Here is a 13,975-nt window from a genome sequence, read left to right on the forward strand (position 1 = left end):
CAGTAAATAAATAAATAAATAAAATTTGTGTTTATATACATATATATACAATTTTCTTTTTAATAACATTTCAATGATAGTAAATGTATTAGATCCATAGACAACTAAAAGCAAACAAATATGCAACAAACAATAAAAAAGTTGCAATATGGAATTATTTGTGCAGGGCTTTGTGAGGTTGAGTTACCAACTGAGGAACATAAAACCCCTAAATTCTTTAGTTTCCTGACCGCTGCATTACAGTAATCAAAATTGATGTTTGGTTGTCATGATAATAATATCACAATACAGCAAAATTAGATTTTATATTCTTTAGGCAAAATATAATTGTGAACGATTAACTCTGAAAATGTTCTTGACAAGGTTTGTGAGATTTACCCAGACACAAAGGAAACATTCTCTGCTACAGCTAGTTTACACACACACACACAGGGTGCAGGGGGTTGGGGATGGGTTCGGAGCGCCGAATTTGGCAGCACTTTATTTCAATGGTCCACTTTAGACATTCTACTAACTGTAAGTAACTTTGCAAGTAAATGTCAACTTATTCTACTAACCCTAACCCTAACAGTCTACTAATACTCTTAGAGTTAGTTGATATGTAGTTGCAAAGTTACTTAGTTAGTAGAATATCTAAAGTGGACCATCAAAATGTAACCCTGACTGACCAGGGCCTTTAGCATTGTCCTAATCGCACATTACAGTGCTCCTGTATACAAACTGTTATGCACATCTGATACCTTAGATCTGCTGTCATGAGATGTGTGCATGTTTCATCCCAGATCACAGGGCAGATCAGTCTGCTGTATGCATACAGAATGTGTCCATATTTTGTAAACAGACTTTAGATTTGTCCCTTCAGATCCCTGGAATTAAACTGCTTTGACTCCAAACTCATTGCACAATAGGACATGTCAGATCTTATGAAAGGCCTGTGTGCACATCATTCCCAGAATGTTCCTGAATTGTTCGTCCAGTTTTACACAGAGACTCAGTTGTTCAGCGTGTGTCTTCTGTAGGCTGTTTTGTCAGGCTGTGTTCAGGGCCTTCAGGAGGATTCACATATAGCCAATCATAACATCTCACCTTCGACCTTTGCCTTCACACCCACGACATGCCTGCAGCTGCTGTCCAGATCCCTCTCGTCGTCTGTGTTTGTCTTTAGATTTAACTACCGTGGAGAGGAGCACGAGGACTCGTTTAGCGGCCGATCAACACTCCGCCTCCTCTCCCATACACTTTACAAGACAAGATTGTCCCGTTTCTCCTGCATTCCTGAGGCCTACGTGCGGGTTAGATATTCCCCCCTAAATAGCTCTCAGTGACCTGTGACAGATGGCGGTGGTCTTGATATTTACGAGACTGAGAGTCCAGTTATGTGCACCCGTCTTCTATTAACGCTGATTGAGAAACCTTTTGGGATTTCCTCACGTAGTTACTGGTTTGATGGATACCTGGTCAGGGATCCATATGTAAACTTTTAATAGAGCCATGTTTCCACAAGGACATAACTGACGACATTACGGCATAACCTGCATACACAATTCTTATGAGTTAACAGGGTAAAATGGCAGATATGCTGCTCCATTTGCCTTGAATCGGCTAATCTTGAAGAGTTGGTCCTGCTGAATGTATTCAGATCATTTTTAAAGTGGTCCTATTGTGCTTTTTTATATTTTCAACTTTCTTTAGTGTGTAATGTTGCTGTTTGAGCATTAAAAAAAGCTCTGCAAAGTTACAAAGTCCACTCCAAAGGGAGTTATTCTCCATATCAGTGTCACTGTTTCTGAACTCCCCGAAACGACGTCTTGATTGTAGCCTTGAGTTTTCCTCTGGGAACATAATCCCTCATTTAAATAATTACCGTCCGAAGCATACGCAAGAAAAGGGCAACACCTGGTTGAGTTGCATTAGTAGTGTGTTGACACTCGTAGTTACAGTAAGGGGCGTGACATTTCCCAAACACGCTCGAAGCGGTTGGCCAATCACAACACATGGGTCCAGCCGACCAATCAGAGCACACTGTGCTCTTTAGAAGGAGGGACTTCATAGACCTTATTCAGAGCAGCGCCATGACAGGAATGAAAGTGAGGCTGTGAGGGATAGACTTTCCGTGTTTCCAATGGCATCCGCTGTAAAAAGCTATATAAAGCTCCTAGATTACTTACAATTTTCCACAGTTTATATTGTCGAAGTTATTTTTCCAGTGTTTCATGAGCAGAACAATCCAAAAAACATATTAAATAACAGTACAGCCCATTGAAGAGATGCATGTCTGTCCCATTAAAAATCAAAGATGGTGCTGCTGTGAATAAGGTCTATAGAAACAGAAACTAAACATAGTGTTACTGACAGACTGGGATGAAAGGTGCTGCAACAATGTGAAAAATTGAGGTCCCCTTGAAATGATCTGGAATCTGATTGCAAATGTTATGACTGCTAATAACAGCTGCTGTTTGAGTTGAATGTTTCTCAATGCATTTTTTGTTTTCTGTGGGAGCTTTACAAATTATCCCCTAAACTTAATGAATTGTGTCATCAATTGCTGTAAAGGATCTGTACTCTATTCACATGCTTTATGAGTTAACTAAAGATATAGCCAATGATACATGAGATATTCTCATAGAAACAGGACTACATGTGAGCGGAACCACAACATGCAGAATCCTTCTGATTTTCAAAGCGCCTCATTTAGTTTTGATTCAGTAATTCATTGTTTTGGTTCTCCAGAGCTCTCTGAGGACTAATGATGAAGTGTGTGATGAGGAGCTGGTGTGTGCGGTCTGTGTGCGTAAGTGTGTGGAGCGGATAGCCCGGGCCAATTCCCAACCGCAGTCAGCCGCTACATGCCTATCAAAGAGCCGCCCTCGTTTCTCCCAGTCTGTTCCCAGCACTTTGAGCGGGGCTTGATTGCTTTTCCTTAAAGGCAAAGTAAGCGGTAACGAAATGTTACCCATCAATGGCCTCATGCTGGAGTCACGTGGAGAGCTGCGTGCACACAGCATGTCTGTCTCAGACTGGGATCGGGCAGGTGCACACATTCAAAACGGGGAAAATATTCCCCAAATATCATCTTGGTTAAGTATTCTCCAAACAGTGCTTTTAAGGTTTGTTCAGACTACATCCGATTCTATAGAAGGATTGCGACTTTTTATCTCGCAATTCAGACTTTATGACTCGCAATTGTGAATTTAGATCCCGCAATTCTTAGAGTAAACGTCAGAATCGCGAGTTTATATCTCGTTTAAATACTTTTGACTTGCTTTTGACTTTTTTTCTCAGAATTGTGAGATGTAAACTTGAAATTGCAAGGAAAAAAGTCCAAAATCTGAGATAAAAGTTTTTTTTTTTTTCTGTGGCAGAAACAAGCTTCCATTCATTTTTGATTTGGTTTTAAAATCCAGTTTTAAGACTGACTCTCTTTGTGAGTCAGTAATGAAATTACTTGCAAAATGACGGTACAAATTGCTTATGCTTTTCTATTTGTACATCGCTTGGGATAAAAGCGTCTGATATATTCATAAATGTAAATGCATAATTGAAACTGAATCTGTTTTCACCTTTCAAACCACAGTTGGATGTGGTTTCGAACAGGATTGTAAAAATGCAGCTTTTTGCTTCTCATATTGCAAACAACTAAAGTGATTTAAGGCAGATAGTCCAAAAATCTGATTATTATTTTGATTCTTTTTTTGCTGACTGTCTGAACAAAGAGTGGTAGCTGCTTATGAGAATTTAGTTGGAGTAGATGTGATGAGGTTTCTTTCTTTCTTTTCACTGTGCTTTAATCGCACAAGGCTTTCTCATCTCTGCCTTTATATAAGAGGACCATCAAAACCATTTTAATGCATATTTAATGTCCTGCACTTACCTTACACAGGCTCCATTAGCAGAGAGCTCTTGTGATGAGCGCCTGTGAAGTCAAACACAGCACTTTGTCTTCTTCTCAAGTGCTTACACAGTGTTTTCTGAGTAACCCTTGACCAAAGTTACAGTGACCGCACAATTCATCAAAACCTGAATCGCATTCATGCGGCTTTATTGACATGGAACAAACATATCGGTATTATTAAAAGAAATGTATTTATTTTATTATTATAAAAACAGTAATATTTTTAAAATAATATTACAATTTTATTTGAATATATTTTAAAATACAATTTATTTCTGTGATGACAAAGCTGAATTTTCAGCATCATTACTCCAGTCTTCAGTGTCACATGATATAATCATATTACAAATCATTCTAATATGCTTATTTGATGCTCAAGAAACATTTATTATTATTATTATCAATGCTAAAAACAGTTAATTTTGTGTGTGTGTGGAAACTGTACTTTTTTGAAGGATTTTTTGATGAATAAAAAGTTCAAAAGAATTGCAAACTTGAAACAGAAATCTTGTGTATCATTATACATTTCTTTACTGCCACTTTAATACATCCTTCCTGAATAAAAGTATTATTTTCTAAAAAAAATTAATAAAAAAAAAACACTTTAGTGTATATACATATGTATAACATTCTATTATTTATTTATTTAATTTATATTTTTCTTATTTATTTTTAGTAATGCATTAGTATTTTAATAATAGTTATGAACACGTATGCACACAATGAATTGTTTGGACAAACAAATAGTCAAGTTTATGGATTCTTTTAATGAAGACGCACCTCTAGATCTTTGAATCTAGAGAAAGCATTTAAGCATTCAATTTAATTTGATGTCCTTCATGTGCTAAAGCAATCATTGAGGAGCTCTAAGGGTTTACAGCACTTAAATTGTTCAAACATAGCAATTGTTTAGAAAAAACCCCCAGCATATAATGTAAATGCAGATGAGCTCAGATGAATTAGACAGCTGTGGTGATCTAAACCACATTCGTTCACAAGAGTATGCTTCAGTTGTGGGAGTGTTTTTTGCGGCAGGTGTTAAAGCGATGATCACATCGTGTGTTTAGATTCACAGCAGTGGGTGTTTGTCATTTACTGGATATCAGTCGTGTCACATTGTCAGGATTTCTGTTTGCTGACTGGTAGTCTGTTTCTGACCGACTTAGACAAACATATTCATTCATATCCTGCAGACGCACCATGTGAAGTTTGTACAGCCCTTCCGTGAACCTTTTTTTTCTCTTTCCTCTTGGTTTTATCTCATTCCATGTCCTTGAAAGCTCAGACTATCACTCACAAAGCAGCAATGAAATCGCAGAACTATTGATCTTTTTTTAACATTCAGCACATTTAGATAAAATAGATTTAGATCGATTTTAGATTAAATCATTAATGTAGACGATTAATGAACAGCTTGAACAAGGAAAATATCTTAAACCCCTTCCCCATTCTGGTGATTTAACATGTTTTCACACAGATTTATTAAGGGACCTTGGTATTTCTGAAACTTTACCCTACCTTACTTTTTAAATACTCCAAGTAAACAGTCCATGCTTTGCTACTTGAATCATCCATCACAAAAGATTGTCTGCTTTTTCCGCCCACCATGAGCCAATATGTCATGCTTGTATAGTCTATTTTATTTTATTTATTTTTTTAGTACTTTTTATGAAAGAAAAGCTACTTAAGACTGACTGACTGACTGACATACATGCATGCATACATACATACATACATACATACATACATACATACTGAGACTGCATTGACAATTTTCCGAAAACATCTCCCAGTACAGCGTCTTTTCCATCTCCAAGTGGCAAGAGGTCATTCTGGAAAAATGTGTGTGGGTGTGTACAGTATGTTAATATGTGATTTTTAAAATCATGCATTGTTGGTTTTTTTTTTTTTTTGCCTTGTCTACCACCATTATCAGTACCACCAATTAAGAAAATTGTTTTATGCATTCTCCTTAAAGCAATCACTTGCAGCACCTTGAATGCATCAACCATTGGCTAACCAGAGTAATGTGTAATGCAATATCAGGTACTGTTTTGCCTACTGACTATTGGGAAACACTATAACCCCTCCTTATTGAATTTGGGACAGTGAGAGCCCTCGACTGTCTGTTTGAGAGGGTTATGTTCCATCTAGTAAGCTGCCTTGTTGCGTAGTGTCTACATAGACAGCTGTCGTCTTAGTGAAGTGACCACCTGGTTATTGCGGACTACTATAAATTGAAATTGACTACTATAGACCATGTAAATACTGATTTACATTAGTTAGAAAGTCTATTTGCTGTGACGTTTGACACATAATAACATGCTTTAAAATTGGCAGTAAGCTTTGTGACCGGCTCTGTGACTGGCACTCAATTTGTCCAGGTTTGAGTGATCCAAAATGTGGGGCAGGTGGTCACCCACCTTCTAGACCCCTTCATAACTGCAGGAACCTTATGAGAGACTGATTCGGAAGGCACTACGTAGACAGCAACTTTCTGCATTACAGTTGCACAGTTGATTTTGTTAGAATTTAGCATCGTGCAAAGATGAACTTTTAACTATTTGTTTGGAAATGAATGGATAAAAGTATATTTTCTTAAAGTACATTTAATTATATAGTTTTTTTTTATTAATATTGAATTATAATCTACATCTCTTGCTCGTTTGTTTGGCGAGTTTTTCATTATGAGATTGCCTTCACTGTAAAAGATGCACGCTGCTGTAGAATTTGGCCAGCATAAGGTTCTTAGAACTGTCAAGATGCGCCCTGATGCCTTTAAATGTTGCCTATGTAGGCATCTCACTGGGTTTTGGAGCACAGCCAGGGAGTTAGTGAAGGATAACAAGCCTATCCGACAAAGAAAGCCCCAGTGATGTCACTCTAGAAGACACCAGACACACAGCTGGGCGAGGATAAATTCACACCCACCTTACTAGGGGTGTTGTACATCCAACGAGAAGGAAAGAGTCATGTCATCTTTAGCAGAACAGTTTCAGTAGAACGGGAGGTGGAGAAAGAGAAGAGAGCTTTCTGATCCAGAACTACTCCCACAGCTCGCTAATGTTGAGCTGCTGGGGCTCGAGAGCAAGAAAACAGAGACACTTTTTGAAACTTTCTTCTTGGACACTTACAGAGTGCACTAAGGCAGGTAGGGGCATTTCCTTACGGTTCTTTTTGTGATTTTTGTGCTTTGAATAACTTCTAAAGCGCGTAAGCATGTGTTCACATCCTGCTATTTTTATGGGTGATGATTAGGGATAAACGCAAGCTGCTGATGATGTGATATCACCCATGTCTGCTAACAGGTGATAAAAAGCTTGCCGAAATAGAAAGCGATTTCTTTTTCATGAAAGAGGCGTGTCTGATTCCACATTGAGATGCAGGACTCTAATGACAGCTCCTCTGATGTCAGTATTAAGCCATGAGGTGTTTTTGAGGGGCAAATAAAACATGAGATCCGTTCGGCTCATCTGAGATGACACGGTTGAAGTTTTAACCTGCTGAGTGGTTTATACAAGGCTACTCTGTGGCTCAGGGTGGGGGTTATTTTGGAGTACTAGGGCGCTGGGAGATGTTTGAAACAGCTGGGGGATTGTTAGGGGAAACTCTGGGGAGAAAATTCATTTTTTCCATGCAATGCTGTTAAACTAAAATTCTGGCGCTAAGCCTGGTCACACAGAGGAGAAATAAAAATAGACATCTCAGTTTTGACTTTCAAATTCATTCCTACAATGTTTGGCTTTAAGGATGTCAAAATGTACTGTTGGTACTGTTGTACTTTGGTACCAAAGCAATAGAGGAAAAACTAAAAAACTGTCTTTCTACAGTGTTGAAACTGAATAATAGGTACAGTAGCTGCTTTTGAACATCCTTGTGTTAATATGCATACATAATTTAAATATCTCTAATGCTCACCAAGGCTGCATTGATATTTGATACAGTAAAAAGAAAAATCTAATATTATTGTGGTACCTAGGTATTGCAGTGTAATGTGTAATGTTTATTGTGCTGTTAATATAAATCCAATAATATTGACAAGAATTGCCACTAACTGTCGTACCATTTACTTGGAAAAGTATTCAATTAATTGAGAGATATTGTCTCATTATTTTAAATTAATTGTATTTTTATTGTTTTATTTTTTTAATAAAGTGAGTTTAATAGAATAATAGGTGTTGCTGATAAATGAAAATTGGTATTGAAAATGGAAAACTGCTGTTATCATGACTATACAGAGTTATACTAAGCTGATATGAGGCATATGGATAGTTTTTCATGGGTCAATAGACCAATTTACATTTCATGTGCAACAAACATCAAAGTTGGCAGCATTTGACAGACATCAGCTTGTGTACTCTCGTGTTTAACCTCCTCTCAAACCAGTAGGTCACATAGCTGCATGTGACATGGGGCCAAAGGTGATCATTGAATTTGTTGCAAGAAGACATCTACAACCTAAAGGTCAACAGGTCACTTGAGGTAACCCGGGATGTCTATTTTTAAGGAGCTTGAAGGAACTGTTAGTCTCAAACTGCATATTGCAGCCCTGGTTTAAAGCTAGTTTAGCAGGTTAGTGGCATCAGCTCTTTGGAATAATATTTTGAGGCGCTTAGTAGCAAGTAAACTAGATATTCGCTGTGTATTTAACTTTGTTTTATGTCTGTGAAATAATAATCTGGATTTTTTTTATAGAAAATAACTGGAAATGTGTCAATTTGGACAAGTGGAAATTTGTTATTTGTTGAAATATCAGCATTAAATTATCTTGAGTTCAAGGTTTGTAATGTGAAAGTAAATGTTAACCATCTTACCTTTCTGAAGATGTTTTCAGTATCTCATTCTATATTGAAAATGAATAACAATGCAATTTATTAATAATTAAGCACATTATTTGTTTGGTAGAATGTTTACAAATGTACAACAATTTGACTTTTAAAAACACATCAAATTGGCAAAAGTATTTCATAGAGTGTATGTACTACTTTTAGAGGATAGCAATTCTGATTACAAAATGTATGCAGATTACAGATTGATTTTGTTGTTGTTGTTGTTGTTGTTTTCTATATAGCTGGTCATGGGCCAATACTTTTGCATCATTAATATGAGTTTTTCCCCTTCTGCATTTATTGTGATATCATAATTTCAGATAAAACATCTCTAAATGGCACTAAAAAATAAGGCAAGCTGAGGTTGGTCACTTGACATCGGTTGCTTCTCATCTCGTTTGAGCATTTATGGGTCAAACTTTATGCCAAAACTCACAAGTCCGACTGTTCATGACTAGGGAGCCACAGTCTCTCGTCTTCAGCTATTAGTGCTCTGGAGTGTCAAAAAACTGCACAGTAGAACCCAGAGTATTGTGCCCACTTTTCCCAGCTGTATTATCAGATTTGCGGCTCGACAGATCCTGCATTAAGACACCATGGGAAACTCGGCGTGAGTGTTTCAGGCTGGCTTTATCTGAATGAATGACATTTTGTCACAGTCTGTGGTTTTGAGGCTGTCTCATTCTCCCAAGCACACTGAACAGAACACAGCTCTTTTTTTTTTTTTTTTTTTCTGGGATTGCAATGCATTGATGATATCAAAAATCCATTGCAGAGTGAACTGTCAAACAGCGGCTTAGTGGTTTTGGAAAGTCAGAAAACAGTTACAGTCTGTTATTAAAATCCATGACCACAGGGAAACAAGACACTGATTATTAAGAGCCAAAGATACATTGAAACACAGCCACCCCAAAATAGGTGTGTTGTGTGTTTGTGTTAAGTGTCCGAGCATGTGTGTGTAAATGTGTGAGTATAGGAAATGATGCTACAATTCCAAGGAGACAGGAAATGGCTCCAATCTTGTATGTGGTGATTTTTCCACTGGTGAGTCACTGGCTTGGACTGGGAGCGTGGTTCCTCTCATGAGAGGCGCAAACTGACTCCTTGCGCGAGGTGGAGCTGCCATTCAGAGCATGTGTAGATACACGTGCATGTTTTAGGAGAGAATCGTTTATATGAAGTTGCTTTGACATATTCTGAGTGCTCACTTCATTAACTGTTTACATGGTTTAAAACAATCAAGTATCTCAGTAGTCCACTACAAATAAGGGTTTGGCATAATTCTTCTCCAATAAAGACTACTTTTGGTGCCATTTAAGGGATAGTTCACCCAAAAATGACATTTTTGTCATCATTTACTCACCTTCATGTGTTTCCAAACCTGTATACGTGTATTTCTTCTGTGCAAAACAAAAGCATATATTGAAAAATATCTCAATGTTTACTGTCCATACGAAAAGAAAAAAAAAGTAAATATGGCCCAATACAACATTTGTTTTTGGGATAACTTTAACTGAAACTGGCCAAGAGAATAGTAGTTCCCAGCATGCTTTGCATGGGACTTCATTGGGGTGAGTAAATGTTGAAATTTAGTGTTACTGGAAGTGTTTTTGAATAAGATGAGAACAATGTTTTTTAAACTGCAATTGTGTTTAATGTCCAGATATGTTGGGATTTAGAATGCATTCTGTCATGTTGTTTTACCATTGTAGTGAAGAGTATAGCTTTTGCGATGTCTGAATACATAAAGAATGGGCTGAATGCTACTTTTTTTACCATGTTAACGCATGCTTTTGCTAACTTCATTAGCTGGTTGGACCTAATAGTATAATTAAGTAATGTGACACATAAATGTACAAATTAACCTGATATAACTTGGTGTTCTTAGGCACAATGTGAAGCGGCTTATTGCTTTTATATCTATATATGAAATAGCTGAACTCATTAAAGCATTCCGTTTTTCTTTTTGTCTACTACAGACGTTATTCACACAGAAGGTCCATTGGATGGTAGTCTCTACGCTAAGGTTCGGAAGAAAGAGTCTTTGGAGGGAGGGGTCACAACTAATGGTCTCCCAGCTGCAGTCGATCATGCTTTACCTGCTGTAGACCAGACTCTACCACCAGTCGACCATGCCTTGTCTGTAAGCAGTGACTCGGGCAACTCCACTGCTTCCATCAAGACCGACCGCACAGATGAAGCCAGCCACCAGCCGGCCTTGGTGAGTCAGCCGTCCTCCCAGCCCCTAAGCCCAGAGGAAAAACAGGAGCTAGACCAGTTGCTCAGTGGTTTGGAAGCACCAATGCATCGGATAGGTTACCAAAGCAGCTCTGGCAGCGGAGGCGGAGGAGTCCTACACCTCGTCCCTGCCCAGGTTCACGTCAACGGACACAACAACATAGATAGAGAGACAGATATACTTGATGATGACCTGCCCAACAGCCAGGAAGGGAACAGTGTGGACAGTCTCGGAACCCTCTCGTCATTTGAGGGCAGAGCAACTCCAGCGGATCTATACTACCAGTCGGAGACTGTTATTAATGGACAAGATGCGCCCTTCTTGGACAAGGGTGTCCATGAGAAAATGCCAGAGCCCAGAGTTCACAGCTCCTCTTCTGTCCAGGAGCACTTGGGGGTCTCTAGTGGCTACACCAACCAGAATGGCAACATCTACCGATCTCAGTCATTAGGGACAACTCCGACCATGCCCAAAGCTCCCACACGCACAACGAGCAGTAGGGATGCAGTGCAGAGGGGATTGAATGTGTGGCAACAATATGGTGTTCCTGAGGTCCCAGTCACAGATGGGGTCACCTTTAACCCTGTACTAGAATCCCACAGCCTTCCAGAGTTCCCTCCCATGGCATCTCAACAAGAAATTGAACAGTCCATTGAGGCCCTCAACATGCTGATGCTGGACCTTGACCCAGCACTTACTCAAGTCCCCAAGTCCCATAGTGCCCCATCTGGAGAAGGTGGTGTAGTCACCACCCAGCCGTCTTTCTCTCAAACCCAGGCACGGCCATCCTACCAGGCTGACGCAGCCATTCATGACCGTGGAGGGGCCACTTTGGCGGGATACCCAATGGCATTTCAACAGGTAGCCACAGAACCTCCACAACCCAATATGAACCAGCAGAGATCCCAGCATGCTGCATTCCCTTCTGAGGCAGAAGGTCAGGCTCCCATGTCCAAGTCCACAGTGCCTTCCTCCACCTTTGAAGTTCTTCAGTTAAAACCCCTCAACATTTACCCCTCAAGTACCACATCCCAGTCCCCTGAGCCCCAGGAGACCCAGTGTAGCTACTCTACATCCTCATCCCCTCTGCCCAAAGAGTCTGAACCAGAAGATACCAACTACAAATTGGATGGACTTGTAGCTCACCGTGTAGCTGGTAAGAGCAACCTTTAAAATACCTCTTTTAACACTTTCAGAGTCCGTTTACTTCAAAGATACAATAGTGATGTAACATTGATCAACCCATGGGCAGTAACCAGACAAGATTTTGAACCATTAGGCTACATTACTCGTGCATTTTTTTATGTATACAAAATGCAAATTGAAACAATTTATCAAGGGAAATATATTAAAGGAAAACATTTCCATGCCTGTCTTGAGTGCATGAGTTGAGCTTGTCTTTTACACTCAAGGCGGTGCCTTTTTTGGTGGAGTTTCTTTGTTGGCGTTGACATAAGCACCATGAGATCACAAAGAAAGCTTTGTCCAAAGTGCTTCTGGCTTAAGACTCAATATCAGACCGCATTTCTGTTTTGTGCCAAGCCAAAACTGAACATTTGTACATTACATCTGGAGAAGTGCCCAAACAACTGAGGGCTGTTACACGGCAGTGCACTTTTTTATGTTAACATTATCTGTTCAGCTTGAAAGTTTAAAACGATTTTCCTGGAAGCCTAGGTTTTTCCCTTGTGATGTTTTCAGAATAATGCCAGCACATTCGAGTTGTTTGTTGAACCAGTCTTGTTTTGTTGCATGCTAAATTCACCATGACTTGTTTAGGTTTTTGCGATGTTGAGTTTAAATTACAGATGTATTACTAAGTCTATCACATACTGCTGATGTATCCTACAACCAAAAACATCATAAACAGCATATACACTTTCATCTAATCCTACATTTCTGTCAAAAACATTAATGTAAAACATATTGTTATTCGAATGAGGAACGATGCATTGACTCTGGGCTCTCTGTTGCCGCCTAGTGGTTGTACAGTAGGTGTTACAGTGAATGTGCCTTCTCTATCTTTAATATCTTACAAAATGGATGTTTAAGAAGCATCAAACTGGTGTTGAAGGTCGCATGCAGGAAACCAAATTAAACCTGAGAGGAAACAACTTGGATAAGGCTCTCATGGACAAAACTAGTCAGCTCTGTTTCGGTTTTATTGCAGACCAATGCTTAGTAGTATTGTTGACTCAGCATAGATAAGTGTTCCAGTAATGGGAAGGACTGCAAGAGGATGAAGCTTCTCTCTTACTTTGTAAACTTCCCTTGAGTCCTAGCTCTTGACACAAGCTCTTGCCACACTGTTTGAAGAGCTCCCAGTATCTAGTATTGGGATTTGGTTATCAGACGTGTCACTATCTGGAATTTGGGAACACTTTGTCTACATTTACCTTCCGCAGTGTGACCGCACAGATAGAGTTTGTTATCTGTTTGTTATCTTTCTTACTGCAGTTAAGGCAAACACATACTACACGTTAGGACTGTGCAATAAAATTTATTTGCAAGTGTTTTTAGTTATTTTTTAGCTATGTTGCCTAGCTCCCTACCAATCGCCCATATTTGATTCAATATGCTAGCTTGACATGTGCTAATGTTTTCTTTCCCCCCCTCTTTCTCCTCTCATCCTCTTATGTTTATCCTGTTTGTGGAACACCCGTCCCATCATCACCTCCGTCTTCCCTTCCTCCTCTTCACCTTCTTCCTTTACTTCCTGACATGGTCCATCATTCCTCCTCCTTTTCCCGGTGGTGTGCAGAGTACACTGCTCGTATCCGAGACATCAGTGACAGACAGAGCATTCCTGAGCTCGGCCACCGCCGCCGCTCTCTCTCCTTCAGCGGTTGGTCCTCTGATGCACTGTGCCTCCAACTAACATTAACTCATAACACCTCTGCATGTTGTGTGGTTGTGTGCTATATCTCGGTTCTCTCTCGCTTTCGCCCCCTATCTGTCCTTGCTCTTGTTTACTTCAGTGAGAGGACTTGTTTTAATTTTTAATTGAGTTTTAAT

General features: G+C 39.3%; 1 protein-coding gene across 14 annotated transcripts in view; it reads left to right on the plus strand.

Annotated features, from left to right (window-relative positions):
* tns1b (tensin 1b) overlaps positions 1–13,975 on the plus strand; it is a 224,740-nt gene that overhangs the window by 181,711 nt on the left and 29,054 nt on the right. For all 14 annotated transcript variants that reach the window (XM_084421587.1, XM_084421595.1, XM_084421596.1 and 11 more), the window contains one exon: positions 10,701–12,116. In XM_084421587.1, coding sequence (XP_084277713.1) covers positions 10,701–12,116 — 1,416 coding nt within the window. The remainder of the gene's footprint in view (positions 1–10,700; positions 12,117–13,975) is intronic.

Source organism: Rutilus rutilus (assembly GCF_951802725.1).
Source record: "Rutilus rutilus genome assembly, chromosome: 10".
Lineage (NCBI taxonomy): Eukaryota > Metazoa > Chordata > Actinopteri > Cypriniformes > Leuciscidae > Rutilus > Rutilus rutilus.